We start from the raw sequence: 14,744 nt of genomic DNA on the forward strand, positions 1-14,744 counted from the left end.
AATAAAAGTATAGATTCATATATGATCTCCATATCAAGGGTATCTAAGTTATAACATCACCATCACCATCACCATCACCATCACCATCACCATCACCATGCAATATCTCCAAACCCCGTATCTCCCCAGTATATACTAGTAACAGATTTTAAGCCGAAAGAAAGCCTACTATGCTGTAGGTGGAAGAAGATCCTGACCGTGATTGCCGCCGTACTCCCCGCTAAATTCAAAGTAAGACAATAAAACACAAGAAAAAGAGAGTGTAGAGGGACAAGACCCCGGCTATCGCTGAGGGTGCGACGCCGACCCGGTCCCAGACGCGGACCCGGTATCCGGCGGCGGATCGTGAGTATGTATTTGCGTCTGCGTCTGCGTCTGCGGCACCGGTGCCGGTGCTGGCTCATCTTGTTGCGCTTCCTGGCCGCCATGTCCATGTTCACCATCCGGCGCCGACGGACCCTCTACAGGAGACCGATGTCCGCCAGACATAGTGGGCTGGATCTGGGTCTCTCCCTGCGCGGGATGAGAGCTGGAGTGGTGGTCGGACGACTCCTCCGGCACAAGCGCCGCAGCTTCAGGATCATAGCGGAGCTCGTAATCCATGGAGCTGAACGACGTCTCCATATCGGCGGCCGTCCAAGGCGCCGCGCTCTGCACCTGCGGTTGAATAACTCTTATGCGAGAATCGCGAGGCCGTGGCGCAGTCCGGCGGCTTGAAGACCGGTCGTCGAGGGTCGAGTCCGTGAACCATTGCGGCGACCATGTGTGCTGGCCGCGGCGACGCGCCGGAATCACGGTTACGGGCAGCGACTGATCGGCACCGCTCTGCCGCCTGGATGCGGACTCGGACATTCGGTGGAATGAGAAGAATTCGCGGTGTCGGGGGTTGTGCGGCGGGTTTTCCTCGTCTGGCTCTCGCTGGTCATCTTGGCTGAGGAACCCTTCTTCTTCTGCTTGTGCTGAGGCGATCTCGCGAGGTAAAGCCGCATGTCTGCTCTTGAACGGGTTGAGGATGGTTCGCCATCTGTTGTCCACATTTACGATCTGCGGCGAGTGCTCTCGCCCTGGATCGGTGGAAGTATTCTGTGTCGGTGAGCTAGCTTGTTGATTCTCTATCACGGTGAGTTCCTTCTCGCCATCGCCATCAGGACCCTCGTCCTCTTCTTCCATGAAAGGCATAGCAACCGGAGGCGTTGGGCTCGAGACCGGGTAATAATGCACATTATAGACCGTGCTCGCGGCACTAGTCGTGTCAGCTCGACTGACCGGAGTAACAGCTGCCGGTGGCGGCGTCGGCCTGGCAGGTCTTCGCTTCCGTGATTTTGCAGCAGCAGGACCTTCGCCTTCACGCTGTGTCTGTACATTCCGACCACCCCGGGGCCTTAATGGCCGATGAGCGAGCCCCATCACGCCTCCCCACGCCGACGACATCCCGGTACCTCCCCCGCGATCATGCCCATGGAACTGCTGACGGGGCCAATCAACCTCTTCCGAAGGGGTAACTTCAATCATCTCATCGCCATCAAAGACCTCCCTTCCCAGAATTCCATCTTTCCTCTCATCTCGTTCCAGAGCTTCAATACGTTCAACCCATTCCCAAACGACAACACTTGCTGCCGCGGAACCAACCCACCTGATATAAGTACCCCACCCAGCAATCTCCGGCTTCGCGATATCCAAAACAAAAAAGACAACAGGTATAAGAACCGCACATAGCGATAACAGTGCAACGAGGCAAATGTTCCTCATCTTAGGATGGAAGAAGGCGAATCGATGTTTCGACAATGAGTAGAAAATCACCCAAGCGGCGTATAGCAGGTTCAAAGCAAGTTCGAATAGATAGCTGAGAGCCGGAATGGCATCTTCATAAAGACGCGGCCGCGTCGTATTCGTCTTGACCAAGAACTTATCCAGAATCGCAAAGATTGTATCGAGGACTATCAGCGCAAAGCCCGCCCACTTGATCATAACCTTCTCCTTATGTCTTGGGAAAAGCCGAATCAGCGTCTGCACCTGCGCCAGCCATAAAAATGTACTCGAGATGATCCGGACGACCTTGATCTCCGTCCCGTCAATCACCTCCGACGTTAACGCCTCAGCATCCGAATAACCATGATCATACTGTTTCTCAGCAACCCGAAAGGAATCAGCAGTCGCTATCGTCAACGATATAGCGACAAGCAGCGCCGCGACCTTCTGCAGCCACGGCCGCCCGCCAACACCCACGACAGACGAGTTATTGCTGTACGAGCCGCTAACCATCCCATGGCGACCCAGGAAATTCGCGCCGCCACCAGGACCCCCAACATAAAACGTCCGCGGCGTTATAAGTAATATGATGACGAGCAGGTAGCTGACAACAGTAGCACACCCCATCGCATACAGGAGAGGCGTGACAGACGAGTAGAACGGGTCGTGGATATCAAGCGCGGCACCGGCGTGTTCGGTCGTCGTCGGCGTACTCGTGCACGCGGGATCATAGATGGCATTTTCACCTAGGGAGATCGAATACGTGCGGTTGAGATAAACGTAGCCGTCGCTGGGGAGAAGGAAAGGGGTGCACCCAGGGACGTAGGACCTGGTTGTTGTGCTCGTTGGCCGCGCCCAGATTTGCCGGGGGGCGAGGCGGCCGTCATCGTCTTCCTCCATGGTGACTTGTGGCTGGTACCTGGACCTATACGCAAGTCAAGCAAGGCAAGCACACGCACACGTCACGTCACGTCGCGACCAAAGCAGCCCAAGCCCAGCTCATGCACGCGGTGGGAGCATCTGTATCACGAGCATCAATGCTGTGTGCATATGGCGGTTATCAGGGTCCTTCGCTCAGTTGACCATCACTGCGCCGGATCGTCGGTTGGGTTAGGGGCAAGCGGTCGGTCAGGTCAGGCAGACGGTCGGGGCTGGAGTCGATCGATCGGCGAGGAGATGCAGGTAAGACGGGACACGGGCGGACGTCGGATCGAGCGGGAGAGTTGATAAGCTGAGATAGGCGATACAAATAACGTTCGAGACGAAAAGAATCTGAATATGAGGTAATATGGTGATTAGAGGGGCGGAGGAGTTCTTGTGGGTTGATCGGTCAGATCGAGGAGGGAAAGAAGCCTTTCTGGAGTTGCGCCACAGTAAGCTGGACAAGCACACGGACACGGACGGAGTGACTGACGGGGGTCCAGATCTCGGCCTCACCGTCTCTCACCGCCCACCATCCGATCTCCTTTCTCTTCTTTTTTTACAGAATCATCCTTGATCATTATCGCTGGATTGGATGGAAACCGGCATCGATCTCCGTCAAATAGAGTTACCCGCGCTGCGAGCAAGGTGCGCCTTGTCTGCACGCCGGTGCTGGTGGAGGTACAGAGGCGAGGCCTAGGCCATGCACCGAATCGAATCCTCAACCAGCCTCGCACAACTGCTGTAGGTCTGCAGGAAGGGAAAGTATAGTATTGCGAACCCGTCAACAGCTTCAACTACATACTTTGACCGCTTATTATGTGATACAAGACACGGTAAACCGTCAATCATGAAGAAGCTTTAGCTTTACAGAGACACAATCTCGTCATAAGGGGGGTATCCTGCATCAAATCGCTCAAAAGCAGAAATCATCTCATATCGGCTCGTTATTCGTCGCAGGGTCAAGAATCCGGAGTCCGGTCACCTTTGGGGTGGACCGTACGACATCGGCACCGGGGCTAGGTACGGAGATACCAGCGCAGCCCCGGCGGCTCTGGCTGCACTTGCTCTCTCTTCTTCTCGCTTTCTTATCTCTTTCTCGTCCTGGATGAGTGTACAGCACGTGCAACAGGTCGCGCGGACACAGTCAGATGCGATGCTGCCCTGTATCCCGTACGCTCTGCGAGTTCGAGTGTGTTGGATAGTCGCCAGAAGCCCTAGTATCTATTAGTCATGGCAGCATTGCCGCGCGGGAACTCGATCTCACATTGGCAGCCGCATAGCAGGGACATGGCTGTGCAGGAACCGTTGCATGTCTCGTACCCGAGCATGTTCGTCGGATCCTCCTTCTTCGACCTCTTGGATAGTCGGTGCTGCGTTCTGCCGTACAGGATGCAAGGACAGACGAAGCCCAGACAGCATGTCCCAATGCTCGAGCAGTCGCATAGACCATGACTCCATCCACCGCCTTGTATTTGTTGATTGGGATGCGAAATCTGCCCTGGCTGATGGTACGCCGCGAAGTTACTCGTTGTCGTTGTTGGAGCAGTTGCTGCCCTCGTTGGTGGAGGAAAGTAAGGTATCGTAGGTGATTGGAGGGGGTTTGCGTCGGGCGCGACGGCCATATCTTGACGAGCACTCTCGGGTCTCTGTGTATATGGATCCGTCTTTATCGGAAGAGGACCGGGAGAGCTTGGTTGCTCTGTGTACTGTTCAGCAGGCATTGGCACAGTATGCTCTGGTATAGTGTCCGCAAGAGGAGCATGAATCGCGGGGTGATGTTGAATATCCGGACCCTGAGAATCTTGCGACGCAAATTGTGTCTTTTCGATGGCGATGGGAGGTGATCGATGGGTCGAGTAAGTGCTCTGATCTTCTGGCGCAGACGGAAGTCGCGGATGGTGCTGATTTGGGGGAGTCATTTCCACCGGCGTTGCGACGTAGGAATAGCGATTGTTGACTCCCATATTGGAGGTGTCAAGCCGCAGCTTTGGATTCATATCGGGCACGTTCAAGGCTGGCCGCCAAGTACCAAGCGACGAGTAAGGATCTTGATGACCTCAGAAAGCAGGCAGTGTCTACTTAGTAGGTCGTGTTAAGCATCAAGTACTCAAGATGTGCTTCAGATACGCCTTCTGGTGGTTACTGGAGTCGATCGAAAAGAGTGACTATAGGAGCACTGAAGAAGAGAAAACATTGAGAAAATCTCGAGTCAACTTCCAAAAAGCACCCCGAGTCCGAACGGTGCTGCTGTTAACGGTGGCCTGCTCTGCGGGGGCGATCCCAGTCCATCTTACCAAGGTGCGAGTGGCTCGACTCTCGAGCTCGGAAGATCGTCTGGACGATGGATTGCAGCGCTGGCCTACCAGGCTAGCCTGCATGGTCCCGAGCGCTTTTCACACATGCAACGATTCTGATTGGCTCGACGGCCTGTTAGAGAAATGGATAGTTCCGTGGGGATGCGGTGCCCATCACATAGCGCGGCCCTGTCACATCACACGCTGTAAGCGCCTTCTTTGTCAGACCGGCCAACACGCACTCTACCACTCTCGAAACCAGACACTGCCACGGGCTAAGAATGTCTTTTTTTATTTCTGTTGCCTGGCACTTTTGTTTCGTCTTTCGGCTCCACACTTGTCAGAGATCGGCTATCAGGGCGTCAAGTCGATGCGTAAAATGACGTCTGTTCGGCAGCCGACGCACAGATTATCAGTATAGCCTTTCTTGGGTGTAAGCACATTCGTATAGATACGCCGTAAGCCTCGCGGCTGATACGCGCGTACTCGGGCGCATGGTTATGCCCGCGAATCTTCACCATCCATTTCGATACCGTCCGTGCAATGCTGCAGTGGTCAATTGCTCTAGTTCACGCATCATGGGGGCAAGTTCCAGATGAAGTCCAGGTCCAATGGGTCCGAGTCCAGCCCCAGGTTCGGCGGTGCTCCGTCCCAGGACCCAAATGGGGCCATCAGCGGATCCAGTGGAAGAGATAACCAGTCCTCAAGGTCAACCTGGGTGGGCCAATTCATGATATCGGCGTCCCATGCAAAATACGCCCCGAGTGGTTGCTCTGACTCGCGGCTCGCTTCTTGGGTTATTGCGTTGTTTTGGCCACCATCCCTATGACTGGAGCTGGCGAACGTCTGACGCAGACGCGATACATGCGTCTTTAGGAGCGTCGCATACCTTGAAGCAAGATGGATATCGTCTAGGGGGTTTGAAAGGAGGGCGGCAATCGCCGTATCGAGCAGGTGCAGCGACTCTTCCAGTTTGGTCTTTCGTACTCCCAGAGCTAGGGCTTTGAGGAGGAATATTGACGAGCTGATCATGCGTGACAGAACCCGCATCGGAAGACACCGGGGGTTAGGGAGGGCAACAATATGTGAGAGGATTGCACATGCACCGTCGATGACTTCTTCTATGAACTCGTACTCGTTCCTGCTCATGTTCAGTTGACGGGCTTGAGAGACGAACGTTGCGTCTATGGTTCCTCGCAATGGGGTGTTAGTTAGTACGCGCTCAACTATTCCTTGAACACCGAGGGAGTTTGCGAATACTCTGAGGTACTGATACTCAATCCGCAGGATATTATCATAGTTAGAGCCTATACAAGGTCAATGAGTCACTCATTAAATCGTCCTTAGAACATACTTCGGTTGTTCCGAGTCCGGTCTTTCCATGCTGCGAGCTGAGTTTTCCACTGCTCCAGGTGTTCGAAATCTATCTGCTGGCTACCAGCAGTCTCAGCGGCTTTGAAGAACCTCTCTCGCAGAGTCCGGGTCAAACCGGTTATATTCGCCCACGAGATCATGAATCGCGCCCATTCGGGGTCAACTGCCATCAGTCTGTCGAGGTTTGACTGCTTACTGGGCTCTGGCATGATGGAAGTGCAGCCAATACGAGAGGCGAGTAGGTTCGCAATCACAAACAACAGCGAAGGAAGACGCTGACGCCTAAGCTCCAGGTCTTGCAAATATTGTTTGACGTCAGGACCTGTGATCACACCCTTCTCTTTTGAACTACTTATATGGTCCCTTGAGTCAAACACGCCGAGTTCATGCGCGAGCGCAAGTGCTGAGCTCACCAACATCCAGGACATTCGGTCTGACCGTCTCGTTGGCTCCACAACATCTTCCCTCCAACGGTCTTGCATAAGACATTCCTCTGTGTTGGAAGGTGGGTCTCGCATCGTGTGTGTTGTGAGCATCCAATCCGAATCCCATCCGTCTGCTTCAACGGGAAAGTGCAAGGCCAGTGGATACCACTCCGACAGGAGCAGAAGTGCCTCAATTGTTGAGATATGTCTCGTCTTAGCCTTGGACAGCTTCTCTTGCCCCAGCATTATCCGCAAGATCAGATGTTGGCAGTGTTGCCACAGTCTATTGTGAATGTAGAATCCCCTGGAGCTCCCAGATGGACCAGGCAGCGTATGATACCGCGCGGATATCATCAAGATCGTGCAGCAGAGGACTGGCTCCTGTGTGATCAGCCAGTAGTGCGTATTGTGATTCGCAAAGAAATCTGTCAATATGGGAGCCGTCACCGGCGCCAAGTTGCGGAAGAACCTGCCATAGTATTAGACGAAAGGTCATCTTCACAGTCTGATGTAGCCCAACTGACCAGTCTGTATACAAGAGCGCTTCTTCTGCCGTGAACCAACCCATCTTGACAAACCTGCATCCCTCCCAAATTCTGATCACATTCTCCTCTGCCCGAACGTCGAAAGGAGATGTGGTGTCATCAGGAGCTGCAACCTGGCCATCGCCAGCGCGCGACCCCGAGCCTACCTGCGCCGCCGCATCAAACAGGATATCCAAGGCGTCATTCCCGCTAGTCACTTGCTTCTGCAACACGGTTGTAGAGATGCACTCGCTGTCTCTTAACTCCGCAGCTGCTGATGCCAGAGTCAGACTCGAGGGTGACGGTTCGTGGCTTTCAACGCTTCCGGCCAAATCAGTAGTTCCCGCTGCAGCATCAAGGTTCTTTGTGTCACTTGGGTTAGATCCTAAAACGTCATCTTGAACGTGTCCGAGCCCGTCGTCCCCGGTGTTCTTCGTCCTCGACCACGGCTGCTTTGACGAGAACTGGCACTCCAAGCGCATCTTCCGGCAGCGTCGACACGGCTGGTGAGGATCTGTGTCTGGTTCACATTTAACTTTTCTCCGTCGACAGGGTATGCATGCTTTGTAGGCTCGTTGGAAGCTGTATTGTGTTGCTGATCTGCTTCGTGGGGGCCGTTGCATCCTGCCTGTCTTGCTGTGTGGCACCAAGGTCGACGATCTCTGGTCAAATAGGTAAACTGGACGTTGAGATGATGGAAAAGATGCCGAGATGTTCCGCAGAAGTACGCAGCACGCAGGGGGCCCGATGTTAGGAAAGCTGGAGAGCGGGGGAGGCAAGGAAAGGATCGGCTAGAGATTGTTAAACGGAACCTCTCATAGGCTGTCGAGAGATGGGAAAGAATAGGATCTTTCCACGCTAAGGTCAGCGCGATTCCAAGCTTGTTCTTTCCTGCTGGACAGTGTCGGCAATTGCACAATGTGGCAAACGTCTCTAGATTTTGTACAGATAATCAACACTTTAACCACGAACGTATTTGTGTCTCTCAGTTACCAACGTCTACAGAAATAATATCAAACAGTCTCCAACTTCTGCATACTTCAAGGCGAGCATATATAGCATATAACGCAACGTACTATCAAGTATCTGACGATCTAAAAGTCCTACAGATTATCTTCCCACAAGGAGCTGCTTCAGGCACATATGCAGCTAAACCAAGTAGCGGAAACGGGGGTTTGCATCACCATCTTTTGTCACATCAATCCTGACATCGTCGGTAATCGGTCCGTACAGCCTATCTCGCTTCTTGTTCTCGTAGTTCAGCTTCAGGTATAAACCTCCGGCCATGAGTGCAATGCAGCCAGTCAAAGCACAGCCAATAGCACAGCCACGAATATATATAGGACTAGAGAAGAACATGGTGAGCAGGGCATACTTAACAGGTTTGGTTGGAGCAGGATATTCACCCTTCTGAATCCGGAAAGACAGTGCTACTAACAAAGCTCGAGCACTGCCCAAACACCGCCAGCAACGCCATGCCAGCACCTTTCTTCGAGTCTCCACCCTGATTGTTCAAAAGCCAGGTAATGTTGATACAGAGCGCAGGGAAGACGCCGCACGTCGCCAGCCAGATCCCCAGATACCGCGGCCCAACCTTGCTCTCGTCCTGAACCGCGGCAAGAAGCAAGTAACCAATCATCCCGACTGTCGAGAAGAACACGATTACCAGCCCTCTGCGGCCATACCGATCAGAGAATATTGCCGCCGCAACGCAGAACAGGAACGAGACGAAGTACGGCGGTGCCGAGAGGCCCTGCGCGTTGATCGATGTGTATCCCATGTGCTGGATAATGGTGGGGAGAAAGTTGGAGAGTCCCGCAAAGGAAAAGTTGCAGCAGAAGTGGATGAGCGTGTGCACGTAGTTCTTGTAATCGGTTAAGCCGGCAAGGACCTGGCGTTTGTCGAGACGGTTTTTGGCGGTGTGGTCGACGGTGTGCAGGCGCTCAGCGGCGGTGGTTTGTTCGGATTCGGTCAGGAACTTTGCGGTGCCAGGAGAGTCAGGGAGGAAGAAGAATACGACTATGGCAAAGAGGACGGTGGGTGCGCCCTCTACACAGATTAGTGCTGTATACTAGGCTTGAAGGCAGGCTTAGAGTAGACAAACGGAGACACACCGATGATGAACAGGAACCGCCATGATTCAAGGGTCGAGTGCTTGATATGCGTGATGCCGTAGGCCAGAGAGCTGGCAAAGCAATTGGCGACGGGGGACATGCCCAGGAGAATTGAGACCCGAAATCCTAATTCCCGACGCTGGTAGAATAGAGACAGGAAGTAGGGCGCACCGGCACCAAAGGCAGCCTCGAAGACGCCCAGCAAGCACCGGCAGACGATCAGCTCAGCCATGTTGTCCACCGCTCCAGCGCACATGGCGGCTGCACCCCAGCTGGGCAATGCTCAGCTTTGGCTAGAAAAGACAAGAGATGGACAGAAGCGTGGACATTTCACACTTACCAAATGCATAAACCGGTAACATAGATGTGGGCGGGAAATAGCTTCCAGAAGACGGTGGTCCACTCGAACAGCACGTAGCAGATGTAGAAAGCGTTCAGGACCCACGACCACTGGGAGTCACTGATTCCCAGGTCTTTGTCGAGACCAGCGGTTTTCGCATTGCCGATGTTTCCTAGAGTAATGAGTCTACAAATTCTGGTGGTCTGATAGAGAGGAGTGTACCTCTATCCAAATAGGACAACACGTAGAGAATGCACACAATGGGCAAAACTCGACGGTCAAACTTGGCAGGTCAGGGAGCAGTGTCAGGCCACCATGGGTTGAGAAAATGGTGCCATACCTTCTTGCGTATAAAAGCCTCTTCAGTTGCCGAGACATGGACCGGCTGCTCGTTCTTTTCCACGTCTCCCGTATCCTCGGGCTGGACAGTCTCCAGATGGAGGGAGTTCTCTTTCTTGGTGGCGGCCATTGTGGGGATTGAAGCGAGATTGTGAGGATGAAGAAGGAACGACCCCTTTTCACAACACCGTTACCTCTTTATACTCTTCGATATCTGCGCAGAACTAGCTGTAACCGCAAAGGGCCTGCTGACATGCTAACCCGCTGACTCAAGATTCAATGGCAAGGCCTTGCCAACCGCGCTCTCCGCAATTCCTCCCCACGGGGTAGCAGGGAGCGAAACGATCCAGCTGGTTAACTGGCACTATCCGCCCCCGTTGACAATCCCCTCTTCGAACCAAAGCCATACCGAAACCAATGGGGAGAGAGAACTGGAAATGACACCTGGCCATTGGATTAAAGGCGAGTCCCTAATGGCTCAAAGGTTAACTCCTCATTTCTCGGTGGAAAACTTGGCCATTGCCATTGCCGATATCGCGGATATTGCCAAATTGCCGCATCGGCCTCGTCTGAGAAATATCCGCGCTCAACGCTCTTTGCCGCGATGATACATATACTTATATATCCTCTTATGGGGTCATTGAAACTCACTTTTGCATACAGATTCTTCCCGAAGGACATATCTCCAGTCCACGAAAATGTCCACTCCATACCCGTTCCAATTCACCACTTCCGACCAGCCAACCTCCGCCGGCAATGGCGAGGCCACCTCGCTAACCATCAAACTCGAGAATGTCCGCGGCCGAATCCCCTCTGCACAAGCCTCCCGCCTCCGATCGTTGATGCTAGAAGCGCATAACAGCCCAGACAAGATCATCGCTCACGCCTGCTCCTACGATGGGCTGTCCTCGCGCCTCGTCGAAGAAGCCGGCTTCCCTATCGTGTTCTTGGCCGGGTACACAGTCGCCAGCAGCTTTGGTCTTCCGGATACGGGGTATATCGCGATGGAGGACCTGTGCAAGAGAATCCAGGAGGTCGTGCGGCAGGTTAATGTCCCTGTCATGGCAGATGGGGATACAGGTTACGGGAGCCCGATGAATGTCAAGCGGACGGTCGAGTCGTTTGCAGCTGCCGGTGCGGCTGGGATTATGATTGAGGATCAGACGTGGCCTAAACGTGAGTGTTACTATTCATGTATTGAGCCAGACGCCGCTGACTAGCTCAGGCTGCGGCCATACAAAGGGCAAGTCCGTCGTTTCCCGCGGTGAGGCCTACGCTCGTATTCAGGCTGCCGTTGACGCCCGCAACGAAGGCCAGGACATCTTCATTCTTGCCCGCAGCGACGCTCTGATCCACGGCTGGGATGAAGCCCTCACCCGCGCCAAGGAGTTCAAGCGCATCGGTGTCGACGCCGTCTTCGTCGAAGCCCTACCGGACAGGGAGTCGATGCAGCGATGTGTCCAGGAACTCGGCATCCCTACCTTCGCCAATATCATCGAAGGTGGGAAGACAGAGAATCTGTCTGCGAAGGATCTAGCGGAGCTCGGGTTCTGCGCCGTCGCTTACCCGTGGACGCTTGTTGCAGCGAAGCTGAAGAGTATCCGCGAGACGTTGGATGCCTTGAAGAAGAGCATGACTGAGGGGGCGCCGCCGATGATCTTGAGTTATGCGGATGTCTGCGAGGGGGTTGGCTTCAACAAATACTGGGTATGTATCTTATTCCCTTCTGCGGTCTTTTGTTCATTACCTAACCGTGTGCAGGAGCGGGAGACTCGGTACGAATTTAACCAGAATGGTCTGGTCAATCCGCCCAAGTAAGCCGGGGTATAAACTGCATATATAGTCATGAATATACACGTTCTGAGTACTATGTCAGGATAAGATGTGTCTTATCGTGTTCAAAAGGCTGAACGCTATTGCTACACAGCGAAGTTAGGGCTAGCCATCGATGATATCATTACATGGAATAGGGACATGCTCATCAGCACAATCGAATAAATTAGTTATTAACAAACAAAAACAAATAGCCACAGCCCAGATTGTCAAAATATCATAAGCTCAGTACACAGTATCCTAAGGACATCCCACTCCCATTCCACACACCTAGCCGATGTCAGCCCCTAACCTTCATGATGCCACGCATGTGTCCAATTCAAATCCCATTATCTACTTCCCATCCCCATTCCCACCCCCAAAAACACCCCCAATCGAGCTCCCAACCCCCCTCGCCCCCTCAACAACCCCAGACCCAACCCTCTTCCCCCCATCAACAACTGGATCCGTCACACCCCCCAGCGGCCCCCCATAAGACCCCCCCTCATCCTTCCCCCCTCGTTCAGCGCGATTGATCCCCTCCTTGGACAGCGCATTCCCTACCGGCGCCAGCAGCCCATTCTCGCCCAGCTGGTTACCAAGCAGATTATTCGTGTCGTCCTGCAGCTGGTCGATCTGCGCGTTGCCTGTGACTTTTGTTTTCGAGAGGTTGTCCTTCGCGACGTACGAGGCTTTGTTATCGCCCTTGCCGAACCACTTTAAGTATTGGTCTTCCAGCCACGGCATCCATTTTTCGTATTGCGAGACGTAGGCTTCCTGGACCCATTCTTTGTAGCTTTTTTCTTGTTTTTGAGAGTCTGAGAGGGAGTCGTAGAAGTGGCGTTTTTGAGCTTCGGTGTGCGAGGGGGTTGAGGGGGTTGCTTGGGCTTGGTTTTGCTGAGGGGCTTGGGACTCAGATTGAGAGTTGGCGAAAGGGTTCATTTTGATGAGTGATGTAGTGTGTTGGCTTTGATATGATATGGTATATGGTATGTATGTATGTATGTATATTCAATATTTCGACGGTAGATTGAACTTGATATCTGGGTCAAAATGGAAAGTCAGAGGAACGATCTATATATCCCTCCTCCTCCAACGCATAATGCACAATGATATAGTCTGGCGTCCGCTGTTCCGGCCAAGACAAAGAACAAGAGTGGGCGAGAGACAATAGCCGTTGACCTCATGGGGCGTGGCATCGGGCTCGGGAGATGTCATGGCGATCGAGATCCATGGGTGGAATCTTGCATGCGATGCGGTCGGTGGCGAAAGTTACTGGCGAGTCCGGCGCTGTGAGAGGTCGAGGGGTGTTGGTGTCGTGTGGCCCTGACGTCATAGGCTGCATCAGCTGTGCTTCCGAGTAGTCAAGACTTTGAAGGTATGGAACCCTTGGAGGGAATGTGCAGGGCTTGAAGGAGACTTCTTCTGAGCTTTCAGGATAATTAGTGTTTATCTTCGTTGAGATTCGAATGTCTCTTGCGGTTGAGAGGCGGCTACGAGGTATCCGGTAGTAGATGAGCTCAGTGGTGTGCAATGCGAAGACAATCTTTCAGACTGCAGATGACCAGATTCATGCCTGTTCCCCCTTTTTACAGGCTTGTCAGCTGGTATCTGCACTATGCCCTTCTACTGTTCAGGCCCCGTGTATTTTGTCTGGACCTCGATGTCGGAATAGTCCGCGTGGATGTTTAACTAGAACAAGTACCTGGACCGCCGGTCAGCCAGCAGCGGAAGACCTACTCAAGTCCCGCTAAATAGATGTATATTCCCAGTAACCAAGAAAGCGCGGCAATGGCATAGACCACTTCAAAGCAACTGGGGTATTCGTGGACCGTCTTCAAAGCAGTCTGAGCTCTAGACGGAGGTCGGGCCGTATAAAAAGGCAACGAAACAACAAAGTGTTTGCAGAATGTCTCTAAGATTCTAGCACGGTTACCACACAGTGGCAGGCCAATCCTGCACTGTTACGAGAAAGCCCGAAAAGCTCCTGTGTCTAGCATAGGTGCTAGCCCGCCGCTCCCTCCGTTCCTTGAGAGGGGTTCATTGATAGCGAGGATCTTGATCGAGAAAACATTATGAATTAAGTGGAGCAAGGACGGCGCCGGACCGCGGAACAGATTGCTAGACTTATAACTTATTGGTATGATATCAGTAAAGGAATCCTGTCGGCCTGGTTTGATCTTTACTACGCTGCGACGTCCAGTCCATTGACTAGGGTCCGAAGTAGAAATCAGAGCTTGAGAAAATGCATGTAACTTCATATCGGACGTGTCCATGTTCGATGCCGAGCCCTAAAGGACATAACTACAAGTGGTTGCAGGTACCTTGGCTGCAGGGTTTGATAGAGACTTACCTACGGAGTATGAATGCGACGAGACCTCTTCAAACCTGGTGGACGTCCATTATGACCGAGGGGAAACACCCAACGGTAGGGTCACAACAACGGAATCCCAAAGCATGAAAGTGCCTAATTCATAAGGCCCTGTATTGTTAAGCCGCCAGGTAACTGAGCAGGTTGATGATGGATTCACAGGAAATTGCGATTCTGAGTCGGCCTTGCTGCCATTCATGCACCATCCAGCCCACTTGGTAGACGCCCTCGAAGGTTCGTCTCACAACCAGAAACCACAAGGGTTCAAGCAAAAGCTTCACATATGAGTATGGTTGTGCGAAAAATCAGTACCACAATGGTAGGCCACCTTATCCGTTAAGGAGGAATTCTTTCGATAGAAATATTTAGCGATGATTCAATCATAGCATCCCGGAGAAGCCAGCGATAACATGTGAGTGGGCAAGCATTCACGCTGCGGATGGATTGCGACTGCATCACTATATCACCGGGCAGCGGG

At 53.0% G+C, this 14,744-nt stretch overlaps 7 protein-coding genes across 7 annotated transcripts; 2 read left to right on the forward strand and 5 right to left on the reverse strand.

Annotated features, from left to right (window-relative positions):
- Window positions 1–55: 55 nt before the first annotated feature.
- Window positions 56–3,058, reverse strand: BDW74DRAFT_159829 (PalH/RIM21 family protein). Its single transcript, XM_073725516.1, has one exon. It carries the CDS (start codon window positions 2,647–2,649, stop codon window positions 283–285), a length of 2,367 nt encoding a protein of 788 aa, XP_073580353.1. The 5' UTR covers window positions 2,650–3,058; the 3' UTR covers window positions 56–282.
- Window positions 3,059–3,651: 593 nt separating this feature from the next.
- Window positions 3,652–4,637, reverse strand: BDW74DRAFT_170078 (DUF614 domain protein; the record flags this gene model as incomplete). The annotated part of the gene is made up of 2 exons (XM_073727103.1): window positions 3,652–3,887; window positions 3,938–4,637. 2 exons carry the CDS (start codon window positions 4,635–4,637, stop codon window positions 3,652–3,654), a joined length of 936 nt encoding a protein of 311 aa, XP_073580354.1.
- BDW74DRAFT_71649 (uncharacterized protein) lies at window positions 4,620–5,466 on the forward strand. The gene has a single exon (XM_073733531.1). The coding sequence runs from the start codon at window positions 4,786–4,788 to the stop codon at window positions 5,386–5,388; it is 603 nt and encodes a 200-aa protein (XP_073580355.1). The 5' UTR covers window positions 4,620–4,785; the 3' UTR covers window positions 5,389–5,466.
- Window positions 5,140–7,913, reverse strand: BDW74DRAFT_187247 (transcription factor domain-containing protein; the record flags this gene model as incomplete). Its single annotated transcript, XM_073731438.1, has 4 exons — window positions 5,140–6,274; window positions 6,322–7,235; window positions 7,291–7,793; window positions 7,827–7,913. The coding sequence occupies 4 exons, from the start codon at window positions 7,911–7,913 to the stop codon at window positions 5,544–5,546; spliced, it is 2,235 nt and encodes a 744-aa protein (XP_073580356.1). The 3' UTR covers window positions 5,140–5,543.
- Window positions 7,914–8,439: 526 nt separating this feature from the next.
- On the reverse strand, window positions 8,440–10,658 carry BDW74DRAFT_187253 (putative MFS transporter; the record flags this gene model as incomplete). The annotated part of the gene is made up of 5 exons (XM_073731439.1): window positions 10,085–10,658; window positions 9,745–9,947; window positions 9,405–9,676; window positions 8,697–9,339; window positions 8,440–8,635 (listed from the first exon to the last, which is right to left on the reverse strand). The coding sequence occupies exons 1-5, from the start codon at window positions 10,211–10,213 to the stop codon at window positions 8,440–8,442; spliced, it is 1,443 nt and encodes a 480-aa protein (XP_073580357.1). The 5' UTR covers window positions 10,214–10,658.
- Window positions 10,136–12,082, forward strand: BDW74DRAFT_159843 (isocitrate lyase/PEP mutase family protein). The gene is made up of 3 exons (XM_073725517.1): window positions 10,136–11,259; window positions 11,309–11,790; window positions 11,845–12,082. Exons 1-3 carry the CDS (start codon window positions 10,782–10,784, stop codon window positions 11,899–11,901), a joined length of 1,017 nt encoding a protein of 338 aa, XP_073580358.1. The 5' UTR covers window positions 10,136–10,781; the 3' UTR covers window positions 11,902–12,082.
- A 167-nt stretch (window positions 12,083–12,249) lies between these two features.
- Window positions 12,250–12,837, reverse strand: BDW74DRAFT_181639 (uncharacterized protein; the record flags this gene model as incomplete). Its single annotated transcript, XM_073730074.1, has 1 exon — window positions 12,250–12,837. One exon carries the CDS (start codon window positions 12,835–12,837, stop codon window positions 12,250–12,252), a length of 588 nt encoding a protein of 195 aa, XP_073580359.1.
- Window positions 12,838–14,744: the final 1,907 nt, after the last annotated feature.

The sequence above is a fragment of the Aspergillus multicolor genome (assembly GCF_047715735.1).
Source record: "Aspergillus multicolor strain CBS 133.54 unplaced genomic scaffold BDW74scaffold_29, whole genome shotgun sequence".
Lineage (NCBI taxonomy): Eukaryota > Fungi > Ascomycota > Eurotiomycetes > Eurotiales > Aspergillaceae > Aspergillus > Aspergillus multicolor.

What these genes read in the sequence shown, in the direction of transcription:
- BDW74DRAFT_159829 (XM_073725516.1), bottom strand. Translation starts at nt 2,649, where the DNA reads ATGGAGGAAGACGATGACGGCCGCCTCGCCCCCCGGCAAATCTGGGCG.
- BDW74DRAFT_71649 (XM_073733531.1), top strand. Translation starts at nt 4,786, where the DNA reads ATGTGCTTCAGATACGCCTTCTGGTGGTTACTGGAGTCGATCGAAAAG.
- BDW74DRAFT_159843 (XM_073725517.1), top strand. Translation starts at nt 10,782, where the DNA reads ATGTCCACTCCATACCCGTTCCAATTCACCACTTCCGACCAGCCAACC. An exon ending in GGATCAGACGTGGCCTAAAC is followed by an intron (nt 11,260 to 11,308) that starts GTGAGTGTTACT and finishes TGACTAGCTCAG; the next exon opens with GCTGCGGCCATACAAAGGGC. An exon ending in TTGGCTTCAACAAATACTGG is followed by an intron (nt 11,791 to 11,844) that starts GTATGTATCTTA and finishes AACCGTGTGCAG; the next exon opens with GAGCGGGAGACTCGGTACGA.